Source organism: Triplophysa rosa, linkage group LG7 (assembly GCF_024868665.1).
Source record: "Triplophysa rosa linkage group LG7, Trosa_1v2, whole genome shotgun sequence".
Taxonomy (NCBI): Eukaryota; Metazoa; Chordata; class Actinopteri; order Cypriniformes; family Nemacheilidae; genus Triplophysa; species Triplophysa rosa.
In genome coordinates this window covers 7,059,195-7,084,457 of record NC_079896.1, presented here as the reverse complement: position 1 = coordinate 7,084,457, position 25,263 = coordinate 7,059,195, and the positions used below count along the sequence as shown (strand labels likewise).

At 38.5% G+C, this 25,263-nt stretch overlaps 1 protein-coding gene across 3 annotated transcripts in view; it reads left to right on the top strand.

Annotated features, from left to right (window-relative positions):
* The first annotated feature begins 3,288 nt into the window (after positions 1-3,288).
* The window catches only part of srgap3 (SLIT-ROBO Rho GTPase activating protein 3), an 82,083-nt gene continuing 60,108 nt past the window's right edge, over positions 3,289-25,263 (top strand). For all 3 annotated transcript variants that reach the window (XR_008963227.1, XM_057337453.1, XM_057337452.1), the window contains exons 1-2: positions 3,289-3,854; positions 23,502-23,679. Coding sequence is in view for 2 of the 3 variants with exons in the window: in XM_057337453.1 (XP_057193436.1) it covers positions 3,788-3,854; positions 23,502-23,679 (245 nt within the window). In the remaining variant the exon portion in view is untranslated. The remainder of the gene's footprint in view (positions 3,855-23,501; positions 23,680-25,263) is intronic.

The window sequence follows — 25,263 nt, the reverse complement described above, 5'->3', positions numbered from 1 at the left end:
ATATACAGATTTGTAACATCTTGAAGTTGAGTAATTCATGAAAGAATTTTCATTTTTGGGTGAACTATCTCTTTAACTTCTATACATGGACACAAAACCAATGCAAGTCAATAAGTACCGCTGTTGTTGGGTTACCAACATTTTTCAAAATATCTTCTTTTGTGTTCTGCAGAAAAAAGTCATACAGGTTTGAAATGACAAGAGGGTGAGGAAATGGTGACTGATTTTTTTTACTTTAACATACCTTGCAGTTTTTTCTGATTTTCAACATATTTGTTTGTTGACTCGCTAGTTAAGAACTTTCACAAAATCAGTACTGTTTAGATAAGAGCATGTCTTCTGCATACCTCCTGCTTTCTTAAGTTATGCTTCAATTGTAAATGTAATATAATATATACAATATAATACAGTATATAATAATATCTGACCCAGTCTGTGAAAATAATGAGATAATGAGCATCCAAGTTTAATTTCAACCATTAATTTCATTATGATTTTAATATTTGGCCTTTACACAGTCAAAATCAAGATTAGATTTTTACAGAATGTTCTTTTCATTATGTATGATTTTGTGTAGTAAATCACAAATTTATGTAGTTTTCACGAACTGGGTCACATAGTATTTTGTCCCCTGTTGAAAATTTGATAATAAGCTATAAGTCTCATTGCACAATGACAAAAAGTGTGTAGGTCAATACAGCTGAATCCCGTATGTGGATGATAAATAAATGCTAAGTATTTGCTGGAAAAATGTAAAAAATGCACTTGACTGCACTGCAGCTGCTTACATAGAGCAACATTTGTAAATTGAGTATTGTTTAAATTGAACAACATGAAAAAATCAAAATGTGATGAAATAAAATCAATTCATATCCAAATGGAAATGAGCTTCAGTTGTCTAAAAGCATGGCAGTCATCCAAACAGAGTTCTTTCCGGGATATATATTTTCAACAGCGTCTCATTCTGGTGTTCCGATCATCCTGAAGGAAGCTCTCTTTCTCACTCAGTAATTCTTCAAACTGAAATACTGAGAAGAACCTCACAATGCTGCTTTGTCCCTGAAAAACACTGAAGTCATAGTTTCCCAGGCTAATGCCCCCTGAGATGCCTAGACGTGATGAGGAGAGAGGAGGGGCACAGGGCTGGATAAATTGCTTGGTAATTTTTTGCCACGAACAAAAGGGTATGATGCATTCTTGTGCCTCTGTAGGGACTCTCACTGCCGCACAATAACAGCTGATTGGCACAGAGAGCACACGATGCCTATAGCGTCATGTTCAAGCTGAGAAATAAGCAGTTCGAATTTTCTCACCTTGATGCTAAAGATAAAAATACATTTTGTTGGAATAATCAAAGATGATTTAATGATTGAGCTGTTCCATAGCTTTTGAACTCATGTGAAGGCTTCTGCATACTGTATGTTTGTTCACACAAACATAATCTGTTTTAAAAGAGTTTTTCAGAGAAATGTTTACATCTGGCTTTGTTTGCCTATTGCATTACAAATTCCTGCGGTAAGCCGGTGAAAGTGTTCTTTGAAAAGGTCAACTGTTGTACATTAAACACCGCTCGAGACTCTTGTGGAGGTCGGCTGCAGAAATGTCTGACTTTAGTTTATTTATATGAAATAAATTAGTGACAAATTACAAATAGACCACAGTGCGGAAGGAATACACACACATGCTCATACTGTACTGAGTAACAACATAGCAGGTGAGTTATGCAATTCTCATAAAGCATTTGCAAAAAATAAACAAATCTGTCATTTTTAAGTAAACATAAAGGTCCAGTGTATGAAATGTAGCGGCATCTAGTGGTGAGGTTGCGAATTCCAACCGACGGATCACTCCACTACAGCGGCTGACACAGAACTAAGATGTTGTCAGATGTTGTAAAGATACGCAAACGTGGGAGATAACATATTTATACGAAACACGTTCTGTAGAGTAGTTTGTCCATTTAGGGCTACTGTAGAACCAACATAACACTTCATTATGTAAGGTCTTTATACACCTCGGAAGACATAGTTTTGTATATTATATTGCATTTCTGTCAATACTTAAAAAAAATCACATACTGGACCTTTAAAGAATTCATTGAGGAACATTATGGTTCATGCAAAATTTTGCAAGTTTTGCCACACATGCATGCACAGTCACTCTGGTCACAACCCATTTAACTGAGAGCTTCTGCTCTGCAAGATCAATGATAAGATGAAAAAAAGACTGTATGATGTGGGTCTCCCAGACCACAGGTTTAAGCATCTCATTGACAGGAACTGTCAGACCACCTTCTTAGTTCTCGGAACTTCAAAACATTGAACATTGAACATCAAACAAATAAGATAAGACAAAATAAGACATAAAAAACTTCCAAATGCATTTTAATGCATGCTGCATATACATGTACAGTAATATGTAAATTTTACAACATTTATGAAACACCCACTGAGTAAAAAAAGAACAAAATAAAGTGTGAACTGAATCTCTGTGCTTTTTTGTTATTCCCCTTAGCAACATACCAAAGGTAACTACATTCCACTATTATTTTAGACTTTTTGAACTTATATTTTTGGAATGAATGGAGTGTGATTTAATAATTACTGAGTGTCCCTTGTCAATAATCGAGGCAACTATTACCCCTTTTCTGACAAATTTAAGAAATCCACTACGTAATTTCTCAAATAACTTTGTTTTATACTTTTCCGACTCCATTAAGCTATCTAACTCACTTGTATAAAACCCTTATTTGTGCTGTTTGTTTATATCTCTAGTCATTTTGTGAAAGTGTTGCATGTATTGACTATAACCACAAAATAATCGGTTTTCACAGCTATCGTCGATCAGTTATGTGTAGGCTGTCATATTTCATTTAAAAGCTGTCACATCTATGAAAAATAACTCTAATGAAACCCTAATGCGTCTGATGAATAATGCCTTCAGGCTTCAGCCAACCAAATTGGCTATAAAAAAGAAACACCTCGTGTTTGTGTCTTTGGATTGCATATCAGGGATACATTTTTAAAATATCCTAATGTACAAAAACATTAAAAAGGACATTTGGATCTGTGTAAACTATTGCACATAAATCAGCTGAATCATATACGTCTTTACAGCATAGGCAATAAGAAAAAGTCATTATTTTAGTACGAAAACAATTGCATTTGTGAGAAGTCTTCACTGATGTAGCTAGTTGTGTGCGTGTGAGTGTGTGTGTGTGTGTGTGTCCTAGGAGGAGTGCATATGGAACAGATTGGATTGGTCGAGCGAGTGCATTGTACAATAGGAGGAGTCACATACGACGCTCGGGCGCAATTTTGTTCTTTGCTCTACTGCTGAGATTCTAACGCTGCGGAGCCAAAAAGCAAGCACAGATTATGCCATCTCAACTCTTCCTCTGAAGCATGCGTGCCTGAGGATAATACGAACGGCATGGGCACAGAAATAAAGCCTCATCATCCACACAGTGTCCTCTTTTTGTAGGCAGGAATTGCATTTTCTTCCTTCTCTTCTCTTTAGATGGCAGATCTTGCAGCCTCTCCCCGAGTGTGGCAGCTCTTCTAAACGCAAGGGAGTAGATCTAAGAAAGCGCAGGTGTGCCCGAGGTGCTTTCAAACTGGCTTTTTTGCTCGGGCGAGGTCTTTTCTGAGGATTATCAACCGATGTGCATAAAGGGACACTTTTGATCGAAGTGGTGAAGGGGGCGAAAGGCAACAAAACTGACACCCAGGAGCTCTGGCGCAAGGCTCGACATATCACTGGATTCTACATTAATACCTCAAGAACAATGTCATCTCAAACGAAGATGAAGAAAGATAAGGAGATCATTGCGGAGTATGAAACGCAAGTGAAAGGTATGTGGGATTTACCCGAGAGTTTCAGATGGCCTTGGTAGATGCTTTTAAGTTTGGATCGATGCATAACATCACTAAGCCAAGATCACTTTTTTTGTGACGCGGTTTTAGCCACAAAGCTGCAGAGAGGTCCGCGCAACATGGCACTGGTTTGGCTTTTGCGCATCGAGACCTGGTCGTCTTGCAGTCCATCTTTACCGCGTTGTACGACTTTGTGTTAGTTTGGTCGAAGTTACGTCGTTGTGCGGTAATACAGGGGATGTCCTCGCCGCTTTGTAGTCCTTTCCGCACGTCAGAAATGTTTCCAAAGAAAACAACATCAGCAGCCCAACTTTGATTGTTTTGCTGGTGTGTCGTGCAACCACAGGAATGGTGTTATGTAGACAAATATATTTTATAGCAGTTACCCTCGCTCCATTGCGCATTCCCGCTATTGCACATGAAGTATTTGTGCATATATTGTGTTTTAGAGGAAAACGAGAAGGGTTTTTGTTGCTGGGTAGAATGAGGTATTGTAGTGTCACGCACTCTGCACAGATGGGTGGACCAGCGAGCTCCGTTAATTTCTTCCCCCTTTGTTTACAATTTAGCAGACCTTTCAGCAGATCAAATGTCAGTTAAAGCACAGGGCAAATGTACGAAGAGCTTTTCTAACATCAATAAATATAACCTCCAACTGCGTCCGTGCAGATCCTGTCCAAGGCTTGCAGCGCATTCTGGTGATCTGGTGTTGTTCTCCCTATTTCTTGATGTTTTCCCCTTCTCGGTTAATTTAAATAATCTTAGTATATGTTTTGTCAAATATTTCCATTCACAAAACATTTTAAGAGCTCCAGTGTCGACTGCATATGTGCGTGAAAATACACTAGGCTTGGTCTGAAAGGGCGTTGCAGAAACAACCCCATAAATGATGCTGAAGACACTTATATAAAAGGGTGAGTGAATAATAAACCCCAGAAAAAAATGGTGTCAATGGTAACTTGGATTCTCTAGTCATTAGCTATTAATGGTTTATAGTAACCCTTTAGTGCGAAGCGTTTTGAGTATACATCAGAGCTGGATTCATTGGTTGATCCAGATTTACGGAAATTTGCATTTATGTTCAATTTAGATCTCTTTTCCAGATTTATACTTATGTATATTGTAAAATTAATAGCAGGGATTAAATGTACTTGAAGCATGCTGGATGTGCGGCAGGATTGAGCTGAAGAGGCCTTCCACGTTTAAGGGATGAGCAAATGTCTGATGTGATTCTCGCTTGAGTAGCTTTTGTTCAAAGAGAGTCTTGGCCCTGGCTGTTTGTGGAGGCCACATGGCTCTCATGCATAAAGGGACCCTTCCCATACTTTCATTTACATAACTGTTGTGATCTATAATACGGGCCCCTCTTTTCTTGAACAAATGCTATTAACATTAAAATGTGGAACAGCACTCCTCCCAGCTGAAATAAAATGCTTTGAACTTAATGTTAATTTTAATGATATCATTTTTTTTCAGAATTAGGATGATTTTTGTGTGTTTATGTACAAACATTATTATTATTAAGTGTATTGGTAATATAGTAAAACGTCTTATTCTTATAAAAGTATTCATTGTGCTGCATTTAGATCCTTTTAGGTAGCAGTTTGGTACTGTAGACATTGTTGTTTTGTGATCTTCGGAAGGTCACCATAGCCAGTAGCCTTATAGTCTGGTCTTAATGTCCACAGGGGAGGAGTAGTCTGGAATAGTAATGAGCATTTTCTGCACTGGTCTATCATTGGAAAGACCAGTATGAGCAGCAAGCTTCAAATGACACTGAGTGGCTTGTTAAGGCCAGATGGGCCTCTGTGACGCAGTCCCATGTTAGGGCTCAGTTAGCAGGCCGAGACCCCGATTTCCTGAAAAACCCATCTTGCATGCACAGAAACAAGTAAATGATGATCGTAGTCAGTATTACTGCCTATTTTTTTTATTTGTTTAGTATCACTTGAGAGATCCAATTAATATACATTAGGGATAGTTCACCCAAAAATGAAAATTCTGTCATCATATAGTCAACATCTTGTCATTTCAAACCTGTGTGACTTTCTCTCTTCTGCAGAACACAAAAGAAGATATTTTGAAGAATGTTGGTAACCAAACAACAGTGGTACCCATTGACTTGGTTTTTTGTCCATACAGTAGAAGTGAATGGGTCCCGCCATTGTTCAGTTATCAACATTCTTTCATTAAAAATATCTTCTTTTGTGTACTTCAGAAGAGAATCATACAGGTTTGAAATGTCAAGAGGATGAGTAAATGATGACAGAATTTTCATTTTTGGGTGAACTGTCCATTTAATACACTGTAAAAATCAGATTTATTTTGTACTAATACATTTAAACATGAACCAAGTGTAACCTGTTCTGATATGCCATTGTTCAGAGGGTTGAAACAGCTCTGAAGCTATTAACACAAAGCGCCCAACTCTTAACACGGTCTGTCTGGCACCTATTGAAAACCACATGTTGCTATAAAACCCGAGAGATCCATGTTGAGCGAGTATTCAGCTGGTGAAGAAAAGCAGCACGTATAATCATCATAGAACATTTCACCTGCGTAATGTTCGAAAAGGAAGATGAGGAAAGTCTGGAAAAGAGCTGAAAAGCTCGCCTGTTCAAAAAATAGTCTGAATAATTCAAGTCTTAAGAATGAATTATGGAAGAATGGAGGTTGAAAGGATAAAAAGGAGATTGGAGCAAGAGAGAAATTTAGTTAAACTATTCCTTTAAAGGGTGTCATCTCATAGTAAATCATATGAAACATTAAATTGGTTTCCCAATTTTTTTTAATAATAATTGTAGTCATTTTAATGCTTTGGTTAACCCTTGCCTGTCAAATTACAATTCTGCATTATGATTGTCGATTACAATATGTAGCATGTTTATCATACAATATTTGCATTTGACCCTCTTCTGTACATATCCTGACAGCTTGAAATGCTCTTGTGAATTTTATCATTAATTATGTAGTTTGCGCCTACATGTGTCAGCTTTGCTTTTGTTTAATTAGCCGACGTTCCACATGGAAGAAATGCAAGACCAGGGTGTGGGTGGGTTTATGCTAATTCGCTCTTGACAGCTTGTAAGTACTGTTTATCATCCTAATCGGGGATTTCACCGGCACGCGTATAGTGCCGGTTCTGCGCTGTGATTGGTTTATGAAGGTCGAGTCTCTTTAGGGCTGTTTAAGAAGCTAGTAATGAAATGCAGATTTAAACAGCTTCAGCTATGCTGTGAGATATCGCGACCTGGTTTGATTTGTGTGTCAGAGATGAGATGATTCATAATTTGTTAGTCCCATGAAGAGTTGACGTCATAGTATGGCGTGATAAGGGCCATAATTGGTCTGAATATCTTTAGACTTTATGAAATGTCATTGTAGAACACCTATGTGGGATGGGGCTAGCAACGTCAAGGTCATGACTTTGATTCCCAGGGAATGCAAGTAAAATGTATATAGCTTGAATGCTTTAAAGTGATTGTTCACCCAAAAATGAAAATTATGTCATCATTTACTCACCCTCTTGTCAGTCTGTATGATTTTCGTTCTTATGCACGACAACACAAGAAGATATTTTAAAGAGTAAGTAGCATATGATTTTTAAGGTCCTACTTTGGTTTATGGAGTGTCCAACAACAAGTTTATGTACATACAAGGTGTAAAAACACTATTATGTCGTAATAATAGGCAGTTATTCTTACCATACTTCTTGTCTGACTCGCAAATGATTCGTTCCGCGATTCATCCGTCTAGTCCCCTCCTATCCGCTAGCCTAGTGTCATGTGATTGGTCAGATGGTGTAGTCTGTTGTGATTGGTCAAACGCGTTCATCATGTGTCACAAATGGAACGCCTACCATCATTACTGGATTACGGTTTACAGGTGGTTGGATGTCATAAAAATTATTTCATAAAACATTCTATTAAGTTCATAAACGTTGAAAGTATTTGGAAAATTAATTGATCCTTCTGCAGATGCCAGTAAGAAAAAGGACATTTACAATTCTCTTGTAACAGTATTATACTTGGACTAGTTGACACGGCATACAGTGTACGGTGTTCGTATCTTCAGATGTTATTACAATACAGATAGTACTCGACTTTGAGAGTTAATAGATTGAACAATTAAATTAGCCGAGTTAATAGCAAGATAAACAAACTGTAATACCCCAGAAATAACGGTACATGCTAATGATAGCGTTATATGCATTAGCTAAACACAGACATAAGGTACACAAATATTTCTTGAAGTTAAGACAAAAATAAATATTCACACTTACAGGTTGTGATTCGGTGGAGCTAACAGGTCCAAATAAGGTTGGTATTACCCCCTCTTTCAAGGATAGTCGTTTCACATATCCTGCAGTGAACGCGACAAGATTATTGGAGCAATCTTCGGTGAAATGATGCGCTCACAGTAAAACCCTGGGGTTATACTCCTTTGGTATCGTTTGAAAAATGAATTGTAACCATTGTTCCCTCAGAAGTTCTTCCTTTGGTAGTTGAAATAAGACGGACTTAGTTTCACAACGTAGATCACAGGTTCTAGACATGATACACACGCATCACGAACGAGCGACAGTGTTTTGGGGGAGGAGAGACTAGTAGTGAAGTTTTTGCGGCAGTCCCAGCAAAACGTAGGCGGGGACTATGTCTAGTGACGTGGCTACGCGGCGGTTAGAGACTCGGACTAGCTCATGTCTTGTTTGCATGATTCAGAGTCGACTCCCATTTTTACAAGCCAATAACTTTGTTATTTATTCACCTTCGGACTTACAACTTGGCAGACAGCTTACTTTCAAACACGGCAACATAACACACTGCATGAAATGTAATTTTCATGATCTCATGCTACTTACTCTTTAAAGAATGTTGGTAATGAACAATGGCGGGACCCATTGACTTTCATTGGTTTTGTGTCCATACAATACAAGGGAATGGGTACCGCCATTGTTTGGTTACCAACATACATGAAGAAAGAAATACATAAAGAAAGAAATGAAGAACATTGAGTGGGTTAGTATCCTTTTTAATACTTTGCTCACTGAAAATCTGTCAAGTGTAGTATGTTTGAAATAGGATTGTTCCGATTGACGATCGATGATACTCAGACATATTCCTTAGACGATAGTTGGCTGTTTGCCAATATATGTTGCAAATTAATATAACAAACGTGCATTTCTTCGTGCAAGAGAACTTGCAATGCTCGAGCTTTTCCTAACGCCAGAGAGAGTTTATAATGTGCGGGCTTTGAGTTTTCCGTGCATTTATAAAAATGTTTATTCTAAAATTATTTCACGTGCAAGCAAAAATAAAACCATATTTTTCCCTTTTAATGCCGGTTTCTTAGTCTTTTTAGTTTTTTTACAGGCTTAACGTTTTTTTTTAGTCATGCCAAACATTGAGAGCATATGTGGTATGCGCAAATGTGACGTCTATAAAATGGGTTTAACCAGACGTCTGTTCAACCCTGAAACTTTCTGTTGTGTTCTCACCTCGATGAATTACAGGTTCTCCTCTTTACAAAGAAAACAAGATAAACGGTTCACAATATGTATCTGTCAACAGCTTCAGGCTTTATCTCATCAGGTGTTAGATTCTTTTTGAAGTGGAAACAGCGAGTGCGTGAATAACCAGTTTTCTTGTCTATCTGAATTTAAGCTAGCTTTTTTTCTTAAAATGTCTTTGAGTTCCCTGTTATTGTGAAATTACAATACAAGTGGGAAACATCTGCGCCTGAGCGTCTGGCTTTCCTTTTGGCGTTAACCTCGTCCTTTCATCATATGTGGACTATGAATTGGTCTACCTGCTCTTAAACTGGATTGTGAACCCCGTCTGACCATACATCACACAGCTGGAATGTAAATGACAGGTTAATGTGTTACAGACCCAAAGATTCATGCTCTTACGGCACACAAACAAACGCTCGTACACTTAATAGTTTGTGCAGGGTTTCTCAGCGCACCACACACTTATGTGATTCATAGAATGCCCTTCCTATTCACTCTGAATACGAGAGGACAGTGACTATCGCCATAGCAACTCATATTCAATCAAAGCCTTGTACATGGATATCCATCGGACAAAAGCAACACCCGTCCAGTGTTCAGTCCAGTTAGGGTGTACAGAATCTGTTTCCCAGTGGCCTTGTTCCCTCAGTTTACATGGCAGAGCCCTATTCCTAACTATTGACTGTTTCTTTTTAATACTTTTCCTTAAATCTTGGTATCGATTAGAGAGTTTATACATACATCTAAAAGTATCTGTGGTCCTTGAGTCGTGAGCTGATTTTCTAGCTTCTCGCTTATTGGTTAATAGTTTTAGGACCCAGCGGATGAGTGCCTGGCCAAGGGCCCCAGAAGGACCAGGGGGCCGTGCACCTCACCTCCATCCAAGCTGTTCAGCTGCCGCACAGCCCTGTTTGCATTTAAATAGAGAGGCTCCAAGTCGAAAAGTAGCTAAGCTCCAGAATTGAACATTTAATCTTTCCCCTCACGTAGAGGACGGTGCAATGGGGAGGGTGGGTGAGGACTTCCTGCTTGTCCTCTGTCCTTTTCAGTCTTGTCAAAATCAGGTTGTCAGTAAAGGAAGCGTGTTATGTAATAGGTCAAGGTTTGGCAGTGAGGGCCTGCTGCATTCCTGTTGCCTCTTTCAGCGCTGCTACATGAGAGTCACAATTCCTTCAGTCCAGTGATTTTTGTAGTTCCAATATATGGATGTACTGTTATACTGGAACTGTATGTAGGATTTGGTTTCAGTCTGTTTTAGTGTTTTGAAAATCGCATTCATGTGTTCGTCAGATGCTTTAATCCGAAGTGATGCTACTAACACAATGGAATTAAGCAGTTAAAATACAATCCCACCAAAATTAATTTCTGATGAAGATACTATCTTTTTTTTTGCTTTGCGGGTGGTTTTGTAGCCAGACACTATACCAGATTGTGGAGTTTATTTGGGGAAGAAAATTTTGTTGTGAAATATGAAACTGTTTAATGTAGAAAGTTGTACCAGTTGTTTTCATGATCTGTGTTTATAGAAATGGTCAACCTGATCTCATGGGAATTCGTAAGTATTTTACTACGTGGCTAATTCATGTGAATTTGTACGTTGTGAATCGCACAAAACTGTAAGATTACTAGAAAAAAGCAATACTGAGACCACACCCCTAACCATAAGGTCACTGGAGCGAAAGCAAAATTTTCCAAAATGTACACATGAGATTTTACTAGGGATGTAACGATTCACTCAGCTCACGATGCGATGCGATTCCCGATACTGATCTCACTATACATTTTATTCACAATTTATTTTTGAAAAAATGAGTTGAGAAATGAAACAACTGCCCTTTTATTATTTCTCAAATGCTGCACATTTCTTTGTAAAATAAAAATATATTTTATGTCAAATAACAAAACTAAACTGCAAGTTTAAAACAAATTCCAAATCAAATAAAAATGCTTAATACAAAAGTCTCTTTAATATAAACAAACTAAGACTTTGTCTGTGCTTTTCTTGGATTTTTTACATTTAAGAAATATCAGCATATCCACATTCTCCAAGTTTGCAGTAAACACAGCGGCAGCTGCTGTTCAAAACATGTATTGCGATTCAAATAACATCTCAACCGGCTCGTCACATATTATAATCGATTTTCAACCAGGTCATGGTGAATCGTTACATCCCTAGATTTTACGGTTTAATACAAATTAGCCACCTCGTAAAATAGTTACACTTTTGCCATGAGATTGTGTTGAAAATAGTTGATATATAGTCATCTTTGTAGTACAGTACTTTTCTGATGAAAGTTTTCCAAGCCTTACTAGGAATCCAAATGCAAGTTTTTAGTCCCTCTTAAAGGTCCAGTCAGTGAAATCTAGTGGCAAGGTTGCGAATTGCAACCAACTGCTCACTCCACCCCTCCCCCTCCCGTTCGAAACACTACGACGGCTAACAGAACATGGCGAATTATATGCAAGGAGACCCGAGGTGTATGTAGATAGAAATAGCTCATTTTAAGGTAATAACAACGCTTCATTGTGTAAGCTCTTTATACACCTCTGAAGACATAGTTATGTATATTATAATGCATTTCTGTCAATAGATCCTTCAAAAAATTACACACTGGACCTTTAAAGAGATAGTTCACCCAAAAGTGTAAAAATAAACAGTCACTGTCAAATACCAATAAACACGTCAATAAATAACCAGCAGCACAAACCTTCCGAAATTGTACGTTTGTTTTTCATACAGGAAAAAGTCATATCAATTTAAAACAACATGAGGGGGTGTAAACAATAACAGAATATACATATTTGTGTTAACTGTTCCTTTAAATCACTGATGTCCTCATTGTGGTCGTATGGTGTCAGGCATGTGGCATGCTCTGAGCTTGTGTTTTTACGGGTTTGAGTTCGGTTTGTCTTAAACACTACCTCTGTCATTTTCCATAAATTTTCTCTGGTGTGTGAGTTAGGGGGAGAGCAGGTGGTTTGTGTTTTTGGCAGGGGTCTTTGGCGCCTAACTGTTTTAAAAACTCATGGCTGGGGCTCAAGATCTCCTCAATGTGACACTGTACTGTAGGAGTAGAGACAGTTCCGAATGGTCATTGCTAAACTTCACATAAGTTTTACATAAAGAGACTAGGAAGATACTTGTGTACGTGACGTACATTTTTATCATTGTGTCAACATGCAAAGGACTGGTTTAACACCCGTAAGCTACTGTTCATTTTCCTGTGTCACCACACCTTCATGTGTATCTTGTTATTTTCGTTACAAATGTTACACAGGCTTCCTTGTTCTGAGATGCTAAACATAGATTGCTTAAATTTATCAGATTGCTTAATGGTTGACTGAACTTGATCTTCTCTGTGTTTCTTGAGGATTTTCATAATTAAGAAAGTCAAATGCAGCTGCAGTTCTTCAAGGGCCTTTCCTACTGGAAGTTGAACTTCAACACAAAAAGTTACAGCCAAGACATTCAGAGTTTTCTTTTGTCAATCATGGAGCAAAATTTGAATTGCCAGGATTGCCAAGTGTATATGGTAATACAGTATTGACCATATGTTTTGGCACTGTGCAACAATATAGAAAGAAAATATTAATTTAAAGGGACAGGTACCCCAAAATAAAAGTCATGTATTATATTTTTAATGTGCATATGCTGATGCAAAATTATATTACTTTCTTGTGAAATGCCAAGAAGTCGATGTAAGGTAGAATGTTAGTGACTGATACTCGCAGTCACCATTCACTTCTATTGTATAAAAAAGATACAGATGTTCCAAGGAGAAAAGACCAAGTCAAACATGTTTGTATCCCTTTGAAGGTCCAGTGTGTAATATGTAGCAGAATCTATTGACAGAAATGCAATATAATATACATAACTACAGGACTCTAGACTAATTTTTCCCACACTTTCTCAGTTGGTCGCACCAACTTACAATTTGGTCGCACCCTTTTTTATTGTAATCATAATGACCTCAGTTGATCGTTCTGTTAATTTGTCACTCCGTCTTTTAATATAGTCTGCAATAGACCGCTTCATATTTGCGCATTCAACATTTGCTAGCCCAATAAATCCAAAATAAATGCAAAGAAACTTTGTATTTGTTATTTGATACAGTTATTATTATTTAGTTTTATATTCAGGTTATATATTGGCTATGAAATGATGTGACACAAATTTAACCTGTCACTCTTCACAATCCTCCTTTATTGCCCTCTTTGCAAAAAGCTGTAATTTTGCCACTGGCCTTCTTTATTTTTACCACATAAAATTAAATTAAATTTGCTAGCTCAAAACTCAAAAGTAGCTCAGTGCTAAATTACTATATTATATACATTGTCATAAATAAACTTAAAATGCTAAATCTTACTAATGGTACTAAGTTAGTGGTCTTAGCACACTTGTGTTCTGAGGTGTTTTGAGTGACTGATTTGATGGGTTCAGACAGCAAGTCTCGTGAGTTCAGTTGAAGAGTTGTTTCAACAAAATTAATCGGTTCAAATGAGTCATTACATCGCGAATCGGACATTAGCGCACATTGACGTGCTGTTTGTTGTTCACAGCTGTTAAGACATTGCAAAAGATAGAAGTTAACACGGAAAACACTTCACTGGATAGGATTTTTCCTTTATGTCAGCTGCATGTGAGGAACACTTGTCAGGAAAGAAAAAGCAAAATGTTTTTGAGCACATTCACACCCAGCTGTAATTCAGGTAAAAATATTCTCTGAATGCGCCATGTGAAACATGTATTCTGTCTTCCGTCCTTGCTTTTGATTAAAGTGTGAGGGAGAGAGACAGTTCAGAAACCAACGTGTTCGACTTCATTAAGAGGTGTGCAGAACGATCGGAATATGACATCAGTGTTCTGTGACAGTGTTTTAAAAGCATATGGAGCACTCTGTCCCGCCATGCTTTTATGAAGTCAAACACACACTTTAGTTTGGATCTAAACTAAATCATTTTAGTAGCAGTCTAGAGCCCTGAACTATTTCTTCAGAGGTGTATAAAGACCTTATATAAGGAAGCATTGTTTTTATTACCTTATAATGAGCTATTTCTAAATACACGGCGGGTCCCCTTACATGGAATCTTACATCGCCCCTTACATCGGCATGTTGCTCTACAGAGTAGTGAAAACGAGATGACATCTTTGCCCTGTGTCAGCCACAGTAGTGCTACGAAAGGGAGAGGTGGAGTGAGCCGTTGGTTGCCATTCGCAACCTCACCACTAGATGCCGCTAAAATATCCACATTGCTCTTTCAAGCAGTTTACAGTACGTTATGCTTTACACTATACTTAAACCTAAAATCTTACTTGGACAGAGAAGCATATATGCATCATTTACATCTGATTAATGAACGAAGCCCTTTTGCATCCTTCTAAAAGCATTTCATAGCACTTAAAGAAAAGAGCTAATGCCCAGCGTGAGCGTTTGCTGATATGCATTTTAAATACAGCTTCTCATTCTCCTTAAATACATAATTGACTAGACACAGTTTTTAAATTCCACTTATGTCTTGAAAACAAGGCAGCACATTGCTGAACTTTATTTCAAAGGCAATTTGTGAATCGTCCTCTTTGTTCCTCTTAGCAGGACTGTTAAAGCCAGACCAATGAAGTTAGGAAGCTATTTTTACATATGCAGATTTCTGGACTTTCTGAGGTGGTCTGTAATCTGAAGAAGAATATTAATCGTATGTGAATCATTCCATTGTGGTGAATTGCCCCACTGTGCTATACTGCCTGATAGTACCATATGTCAGGCAGCCAGGCGTTGATATTTGGCATCTTCAAGTAGAGTGAAAAAAAGGCACTTAATAAATAGGAATAGGGCACTGTATCAATTGCGTAAGAAATCTGTTTATAATGTGAGTCGTGAGATGGGTGGTAAGAGGGGATATACTGAGCAAAGGTAAAAAAGCTTTCATGTTGAAAAAAAATCATGTGTAAAGTAATACAGTCCTTCAGTTATGAAAAAATATTCATTACTACTTGGATGTATGAGATATAGCACAATTTAGGGTTGGATTTCCAGCAAAGCAAATGTATATACTGGTACAGTGATATAAATCAAGTATTCTCTTTTATTTGTATTGTGTTATAATATCATTCATTAAATCTAACACTTCACATCTGCTATATTGTGATATATTGTTACTAATAAGAATTAAAAGTTAATACAAAATCTTGTTATCTTGATAAAGATGTTGAAAGACGAAAGTTAATAAAAACGTTGGGGTGGATGGAAAGTCACTGCTACACGAGAGGCACGCGGGAACAAAAGAGGTCAGATTGTTTTGTCATGTTGCCTTGTGTAAATGTGCACGTGTCAACATCTCGGCGCCCTCCATCTCTCTCTCCGCTTCAGACCTTCTCCCGGGAGAATACCCCGTCCGTTGCCGTAGAGACAATGTACAGTCATTTTTCTCTCTGAGTGTGGCTGGCATGGAGACAGCTGTGATTGAAAGCACTGCCTGAAGGGACGTCTCGAGTTCTCTAAAGCAACCAGATCACATGACATTATGCTGATGGTAATACTCCAGCCGGGGAGGACAAATCAATGCGTTAAATGGATAGGAAGTTAGACGGCTGTGTGGTTTTGTGTCTGCTTCTTTGTTTCTGTGTGCGTTCACCTGTTTTCTGTGCATGTTTTGAATCACATTATCCTTTTCCTGGACAGGAATATTGAAACTGTATCGTATCATTTCAGCTAATTGATGTTCCAGGCACTTTGCATCAGCCATGTAATGGACAATTTCCATGTTCAGATATGAAGGCACACATTCGTGCATTGAATAAGTTGGGCGATCTATATAAAGGGAGTGCGAGACTGTTTGGTTTCAGTCAGGAATGATATTGGATTATGAAACCCATAGGTACTTCCCAGGCTAAAGTCGAAATAACACGATCTAACAGGGTTCGGGTACAACACAAACACAACTGTGGTAGTCAATGGTGACCCAAACTGTTTGGTCCCTTTAATCCTTCGACGTAACAGCAGTTCTGCTAAGATTTAGATATTGAGGAGAAAAAAGTATTTCCATCTCATTCACTGCATTTCATCTCTATTTCAATGCACCACGATGACATTATAGTTAAGATCTTGTTGAAACTTTCATATAAATGCCCATCAAAGGTTCTTTGCTCTAAAGAATGAGGCCACATCAATAATATGAATCATCATCATAACCGCATCATTTTAATGACATTGTGTCAGATGGCTATAATATCTACCGGTCCATTTCAAGCATATAAACATAAATCGGTGGCCTTTTCAAGGCACTTTAAGGAGCTCTGTTCAGTAAATGATAGAATGCAGACTAGTCTACTGTATGTAGATGGCTCACACACGTCATTTATAGTTTTATTCTCAGTAGTGCTGAACTTTTTCCATAAGGTAAATCCATATCTCACCCCATCGGTCTGTTTTCACCTTTTCCTACGTTGGGTAATCAGTTCAGCTAATGGTCTTATAAGGTCAGGTTTGCTGTCTTTAATGAATGGGCGTGAGTAGAACCAACAGGGGGCTTTATTAGATTCGGTTTGAAGTTAATTGCCTGCGGTGCGTGTTATGTAACCTTCAGTGTGAACTGTTCGAAAGTGCAGCAGTGGACTCGCTTTACAGATGGCTGGAGAAAAGGGGGTGCTGAGAGGTAGAGAGAGAGAGAACGAATGCTCCCTGCCAAAGGTTTAAATATTGTTCAGCAGTGACCCCTGTTTAACGCATGACCACTGCTCGTACATTTTTATTGGTGAATGCGAGCAGCGATTGGGAAGGATGCTGATTCAGCTATTGTTAGTTACAAGCTGTGTGTAGAGAAGTATTAGGTAGAACTGCACAACTGAGTTAGTGAAGTACTGAAGTATATGTAGTACTGGTGTCTTAAAGGGATAGTTCACCCAAAAAAGTAAATTCTGTCATCATTTACTCACCCTCTTGTCATTTCAAACCTGGATGACTTTTTACTTCTGCAGAACACGAAAGAAGATATTTTAAAGAATGTTGGTAACCGAACAATGGCAGTACCTATTCACTTCTGTTTCATGGACACAAAACCAATGCAAGTCAATGGGTACCGCCGTTGTTCGGCATAAAATATCTTCTTTTGTGTTTTGTGGAAGAAAGTCATATGATAAATGATGATAAATGATGACAGAATTTTCATTTTTTTGGTCAACTTACCCTTTTATAAGATAAAACAGATATTCACCAAATATTAAATTTATTCATGCCTGTCTTTAAACATAAACGCATTCCTTCTTTCCACCATTTTCAAGTAATTCCTCTCAAATTGACATACGTTTCAAATTCATCATAATTTTTTACTTTCAGGTTTTAATTTTCCCTTATATCGTGCATACACTTGAATTGTGAATAATGATTATTATGAATTGTGAATAAACAGTCTCAAAGTCAAAGTGAAGCCTCTGCCTGTCACTTTTCTCCTTTCTGAGTATATATGGAAGCATAATGCTCATGTTTGTGGGCTGATGATGGCAGTAAAAGACATTTGGTGATGTTTATTTCATTTGTCAAACAAAGCTTTATTGATCTAATCGCCATGTTTTAATAGTGCAGTTTTCAGGAATTCAACCTTCTATTGACTTTCTCTATAGACTTTCAACCTTCTAGAGATTTCTCTGCGTTTTACATTTTGATCAAAGAAAATATTGTAATTTGAAAAAAAAAATCACTTCAGCTATAAGAGCACAGATGAATCAAGCTTTTACATTCCTTTGAAAAGACAGTGACAAACAGTACATAACACCCACACCCATACTCATCCGCGTAAATATTTCCTCTGACTATGTTTCACTCATCTCTTTGTCCAAGGATGGTGTTTGCCCTTTTCCAACACAGAGAGCCTCATTGACACAGTTAATGTACGTGTGAGTCACTGTCTATCTGAAGAGGATTTTTAGCAGGGTATCTATTGTTAGATGAGTAGTACCCACGATAAAAAGATAGATAAGCTGTTAAATTGAGTCTAATAATATAAACAAATTCAGCGGTTGGAGACGTTGGGGGTAGGAAGCGATCATGAGTCTGAGAGTTGTTTTTGCATTTACAGTAAATGCATTATATATGCAAAGACTAGGGTCTTGAGCGCTCTCAGTAACATGTAAAGTGTGCATCACTGGTATTGTGTTGCAGTAGAAACTGTCAAGTGCTTTTTGCTTGGTGGAACCATTTGGTATCGATTTATTTTGCTTGAAAAGTGCCCGAGCCACCAATGCACTATTGTAAAGCGAATTGAATGAATTCTAGTGCTGCATTTGTACAGATTCTGTATTTGACATGGACAAGTTTCTTATTATATCATGCACACGACACAAAATTGCAGGTTTCCTTAATCAAATGACAAGATCTGTTGGGAAACCCTTAAATTAAAAGTTATGATGAGCTTTGTGTGTTTTTGACCCTTTACTTCTGCTTTCTGTCTACTCTGTAATAAGGGTTCATCATTTCTTATTTACTCAGATGGCTTAGTCATCATGTCCTGCTTATATATGTTCGAGACACTATTTATTTTTCACGGAAATCAAAATGGTCATGACTTTGTGTTTGTTTTTAAAAGGAACCTTGGGTATAGAAAGATGTATGGCTTAATATATTAACGATTGTATTGACTTTATAAATGTGAAATTAGTGTAACTGTCACAGTATTCATAAACTTATTTTTACTCGGAGGCTGCCATTTTTTTGCGTCAAAATCCGTGACGTCAAATGGTTGCAACCAAAACCTATTCTCTTTCGCTACAGCGAAGCACACACGTTTTCCATATATAACAGTAAAATATGATATGTCAAACATAAGATCAGATACTGTATATAAACACGCAGGGACAGTAGGTGGCTCTATGTCCTATTGACACAAGTCAGCCTGCCTGTCATGAAAGAAGAATGCGTAAGCGTCTGTTCAAGGTAAACATGCATTAAATCATTGCTTTAAACGACCGTCTTAAAGACAGTTAAGACTATTTAAGACATCATCATCCACCATTATCGTATACTTTATACATTGTGAGAATATACTGATAAACACAATAATAAGATGCTTGCGGTTTGGTTATTTATTAAAGCAATAAGCCACAAGAAGCAGTGGGTTACAGTGCATTTTATAACAGCTAAGGGCGTTGTGGCACGAAGCGGAGTGCCTAAAACCCCGTAGCTGTTATAAAATGCACTATAACCCACTGCTTCGTGGGGCTTATTGCTTTTATAAAACTGTTATTCCATATGCTTAGCAAGGTTTCATAAAATAAAGTAAATAAAATGATATTTAGGCTACGTGGTGCGGTCAGCCGTTATATATTGGGGTATTCTATAAAGGCTTAGAACTCCGCTCAGCCAATCAGAATCAAGGACCAGAACTGACCGTTTTATAATCTGTATTAGAGCACACGTGAATATTAGCCCCCGTCAGCTTATGACAAGAGAGAGAGAAGACAATAACTTTAGGCTACTGATGTTGATAAATCAACATCAAAAAGTAAAAATCTGGATAAAATGCATTTTATAATGGCTAAAACATCGTGTATATACAGCATTAAATTCTAAATGATTTTGGTTATTAATGTGTATGTTTGTATTGTTTCTGACCAACAGTATTAAAATGAATGAAAATACATCAAATAGCGTCTTTATTTTCTTTCTTTATTATTTTAGCGTTATTTATATATATATATATTTTATCCTACAGCACCTTATATTTACTGAAGAACTGATTAATGTTTCTGTGTCAAGTTTAGCTGCCTGTGCGTGCAACCATTTTACGTCATCGAAAAAGAACATGGCGTCCTCCTTAGGTTAAAATGAGTATTACATTTAGGTTTTTTTTAAAGAATTGAAAATATTTTATGTGTTTTTAACGACAAATGCTAGAAGTGTAAGGCTATTACAACGTATTAAGCAATACATCTCTCTATACACTGGGTTCCCTTTAAAGTGTCATTTGGTGATGATGTAGTTGGTTGGGTATTTGCTGAGACTGAGGCAGTGGTTGCGATTGGGTGCAGGAGGGTCAGTGCATGAGGGTATTCTGGAGAAATCGTTTTCTGGAGTAATTTTGTGATTTTACCGTCAGGGAGAAATTCAAATAATCCCCCCTCAGAGACCAAATGTGAGAGGAGCTACGACTTAGGGACAAAACCTGAAGCCACAGGCAGATAATTTACATTCATTTATTTGGCTGAAGATTTACTGTACAGTACACTCAAGATATATTTTTCTAGCATGTGCTTTCCCTGGGATCCAAACCCGTGACCTTGGCGATGTTAACGTCGTGCTTTACTGGTTGAGCTACAGTAAATCGCAGCACACTTGGAATCCTCTTTCTCCTGAATAATTCTCGCTCGGGGTCTCCGCGAGAGGCTCATTAACAACATGACCTATTTTTCCAGCTTTGGCTGTCAGCTCATGCGCTGCTGCAGGTTTTTCAACCCACTCCTTTTACGAGTATTTTTTAAAAAGTCCTGCCTGCCATTCATGCAAACCAGTGTCAGATGTTGCCGGGGCGTTCCCCCAGGCTCTCTTGTTTTGTCACCGAATACACTCTGAAAAGGCTTTACAAATATAAAAGTGGCAAGAAAGAATGAAAAACTGTCTGCGGAAAGGCAGAAGTTTTGGGGCAGTATGAGTTTCAGAGAATGGTATCAACAGGGCCTGGGATTGGCTGGCGTTTTTCTTCAATACATAAGATTTCTCTAAATAGAGCCCACATGGGCTTTAACCACATGTAATACTGGCAGGCAAGAGTCTTTAGCTTTGTTAGGAAGAGCCAGGTTTGGTGGTGTACCAGAGATTGTAATACTACACACTGTGGATAGCCATCCCAGCACAATGTCATAGGAAAATAAAACATCCTTAAAATTAATATCATTCTGTGCAATGAACAAAATGGGAAATAGCTCAGAAAAGTCATTATTTTTGTGGAAAAAGTCCCCAGAACTTTACCCAGTGTCAAGCATCTATAAACTAGGGGACAACCAATAGAGGGTCTTGTGGTGGCGGGGACACATGGGTGTATTGAGGCTGACGCCCATCCTTATAATTTTGTCCTGGTCCCTATGCCCCATGATTTCTAGTATCAGCCCATATAGTCAATAAATATAGTTGTGGTATTTTTTAAAGCTTAGCAGTAGTCTTGATTTACTTGGCCAAACTACATTTTGTTTTCTAATTGTACTGTTAACGTTAGTACAGAGAATGGAAACAATAAAATATTGCTTCAAAGGAAGACTTTGAAGCAGTAGAGTCGCCTTTCAAAGGACACATGAAAGAAGCTTTGCTTAAACACTGTGAAAACAGGTTGCCCAAGGGACGTGAATTACTGTAAATGTAATTTGCTCTCATGCTGGTATAATTCACGCTTTTCCTTCTTGTTTTGCTCTCTTTTGTCACCTGAAGAACATACCACGTTTATGGCAGGAAACCTTTCACATTTCCCGCACCAAAATCAATGATTTTTCTGTAAAAAAAAGGCTTTAGTTCTACATAGTGACAAGTGATGCTATAAAACGGTACTTTGAATACATTTTTTCAGTCAATTTACCATGGGAGAAAGTTGTTTTTTACTAAAGGGATAGCACAAAACACAAAAAAATAAACACAAAAATTAAAATTCTTTCATCATTTAATCACCCTCATGTCATTCTAAACCTTTATGATTTTCAGTTTAAGGATTTCTTGCAAAACAGAAAATGTTTTATTTCATTTAACAAGGTTAATTTGAAGACCTCATTGTCAGCTATTAAAATATATAGAATTTTGTTGTAAATCATGCATCTGAAAATCTTGTCCCTCTAGTCTACCTGGTCTTCAAAAGTACCAATACATCCCAGACTTGGTGCATCTCCTATTTTAGCTGACACAGACAGATTTGAAAAAACATATGGGCAGCATACGTCAGAGTAGGGCTGTGCCGATAAACGATATCATATCGAATCGCGATAGAATGTATTTCAAAAACGATGATAAACTATCGGCATTTTGACTCGATATGGATTAATCTTACAGTCTAACAGAAAGCAGAAATAAATGCAACAACAGTCAGTCAGCGTGCAGCTTTTATCATGCGAGTCAAAGTACAAAGTCCATTTCATACTGCACTTGGCAAAGAAAACTCAACATGAGGAGGAAAACATTACTGGAAGCGGAAACAAAGGTGAAACTAACCTCGAGTTGTCATCACGCGGTTTATCAAGTGTCTTATTTTTTTCGCAATCGCCGGTTAAACAAAACAAACTTGAGGCGCTGCCCTGTACAGATTAGAGATGTAATGAAGTGAGTTTGTGTGCACATAAAAATATTGAACCTTGCATGTAAGATGCTTGCATGATTAAAGAAATGTACTACAGTTTATGTGAGATGTCTTTTTGAAAGACTAAGGTTCACTGAATGCATTGAATGAATCCCACTACTCGAGCAAGACATTATTGCAGCGTTATGTATGTGCGCAGGTGCTGAGCCAATGGCGTTCGAATGTACACAGTAACGGAGCCCTTTCATTGGTTGAATGTACTGAATGAACACCCCCTTTACTTAACGAGTCAACTGAATCAAAATGAGACTGAATGAACTGGTACATGTTGTTTATGGCCTAATATCCTCTGTGTTGCAACAGTGCATTAATTTAATTGAATTTTAACTGGTTAAAGGTTAACTTTTGTTTATAAACTGTATTTAAAATAGATTCTTTTAAATACAGTTTTTTAATTAAATATATATCGAAATAAATATCGTTATCGATCAATATAGAAAAAAACTATCGAGTTTACTTTTTTGCCATATCGCCCAGCCCTACGTCAGAGCCAAGACTGTATTGATATTTCCCTCCCTTGTAAAGGTTACTCTTACAGCAGCTGCGCTTTGATATTGTGGATAGAATTTCAGTATCTTGCAGAGAGCACACTGCAGAAAATCACTATTTTGTCTTGTTTCCTGTAAAATATTTAATCATCAAATAATCGTATTGCAATTGTAACCGGAAGTACAAAATGTTTGCTTGTAATACAAATTTGCTTTTTTCAGTCTCATTTCTCAAGTAGTTATGTGCAGATGTTGGGAATTGTGCTGAGTCAGACTGATGTGTTTGTTTGCTTTATTACCCAGAAATCCGTAATCAGCTGGTGGAGCAATTCAAGTGTCTGGAGCAACAGTCGGAGGCTCGCATCCAGCTGCTGCAGGACCTACAGGAGTTTTTCCGCCGCAAGGCAGAGATTCAGCTTGAGTATTCACGCAGTCTGGAGAAACTAGCAGAGAGGTTTTCCTCAAAGATCCGCGGCCCGAGGTAAGACTGATTGATGTGTATCTGTTTGTATCTGAGCGTGTATATCCTTAAAGGACGGTTCACTTAAAAATAATGTTGTCATTTCATTTTTTAAAGGAATAGTTCACCCAATAATTTAAATTCTGTCATCATTTACTCCCCATCAGATTGTTTCAAACATGTATAAATGTCTTTGTGCTGATGAACACAAAGGAAGATATTTGGAAGAATGTCGGTAACCAAACAGATTTCATCCCTCAGTTACTGTCATAGTAGGGAAAATTAATACTATGAGTGTCATGGCTCTGCTTCATTTAGTCATGTTTTTCTTGGTCCTGTAGCAGAGCCATGGCAAAGCCTTTGGTCATGTGTGGAGGGAAACATATTATCGTCTTTTTGACAATAATATACATTCTCTCCAGTGTCTCGTCATTGGCCCCGCCCTTCTCGTTTGTTGTATCGCTTTCCTCTTGTGTCTTATGTTCCACACCTGCCCTCACTCGTTATCCCTCGTTTGTCTTCCCTTTAAATACCCTCTTGTTTCTTTGTCTTGTGTTCGTGGATTACGTTGTATGTACTGTGCTATGTTCCTCGAGTTTCTGTGAGATTTTGTGTACTACCCTGTCGTGCTGTTTGTTAAGACGTTGTGTCGTTGCTTTATAGTTAGTTTATTTTGTTCCTGTCTTTTGTTTTGCCCCCACGTGGGAAGTCTTTGTTTTATATATATATATATATTCTTAGTTTCGTTTTTTCCCCATCGAGGGTATTTGTTTTGTTAAGTATTTAAATAAAGTCTTGTTTCATTAACCCCTTCACTGCCTGCCTGCGCTTGGGTTCTTCCACGCACCAGTCGTGACAGAATCCACGAACAAACTAAGAACCCAGTAGGCGGCATGGACACTGGACGGTCCCACCTAGCTCGCCTCCTCTGCGGACTTCGCCAAGGAAGTGAGAGTGTGGACGAGTATGTGGAGAGGTTCCTGGATGTCGCCGAGAATGGCGTCTTTGGGGAGGAGGAGCTGGCGGTGCTGTTCAACTGCGGTCTCAGGAATCCACTCTCAAGGGCGGAGATGAGGGCGTTGAGGCCGTTGGACTTCGACGCTGTGTGGCTGTCCGCCGCGGAGCGGTCGGAGTCCACGGTCTCAACAAGTGCCCGCTACCCATCTCCGTTGGTCACGATCCCTGAAGGTGGTTCCCTGCAGATCGGGGTTGTGGGCATCGCCACGCCATCCCCCTCACTCTCGGCAGCCTCTCCACCGTCCACCAGCCTCGTTGGCAAGCGGGGGAGGAGAGCATCCTGGGGATCCACCTCCGAGGAGTCCCAGCCGGAGCCAGCCGTGCCTTATACCTCCTTCCATCACCCGACCACCAGCCGGGTGGCTCGGCGGAAGAAGAAGAGGCAGCGGCGGGCAGCGTGGACTCCAACCCAGCCGGTGCAGCCGGCGTCCAGTCTTATGTCCAGGCTTGTGTCCAGTCTTGTGTCCAGTCCTTTGTCCAGTCATGTGTCCAGTCCGGTGATCCAGCCGGCGTCAAGCCCTGGCCAGCCGGCCTTCCAGCTGGCGTCAAGTCCTGGCCAGCCGGCCTTCCAGCCGGCGTCAAGCCCTG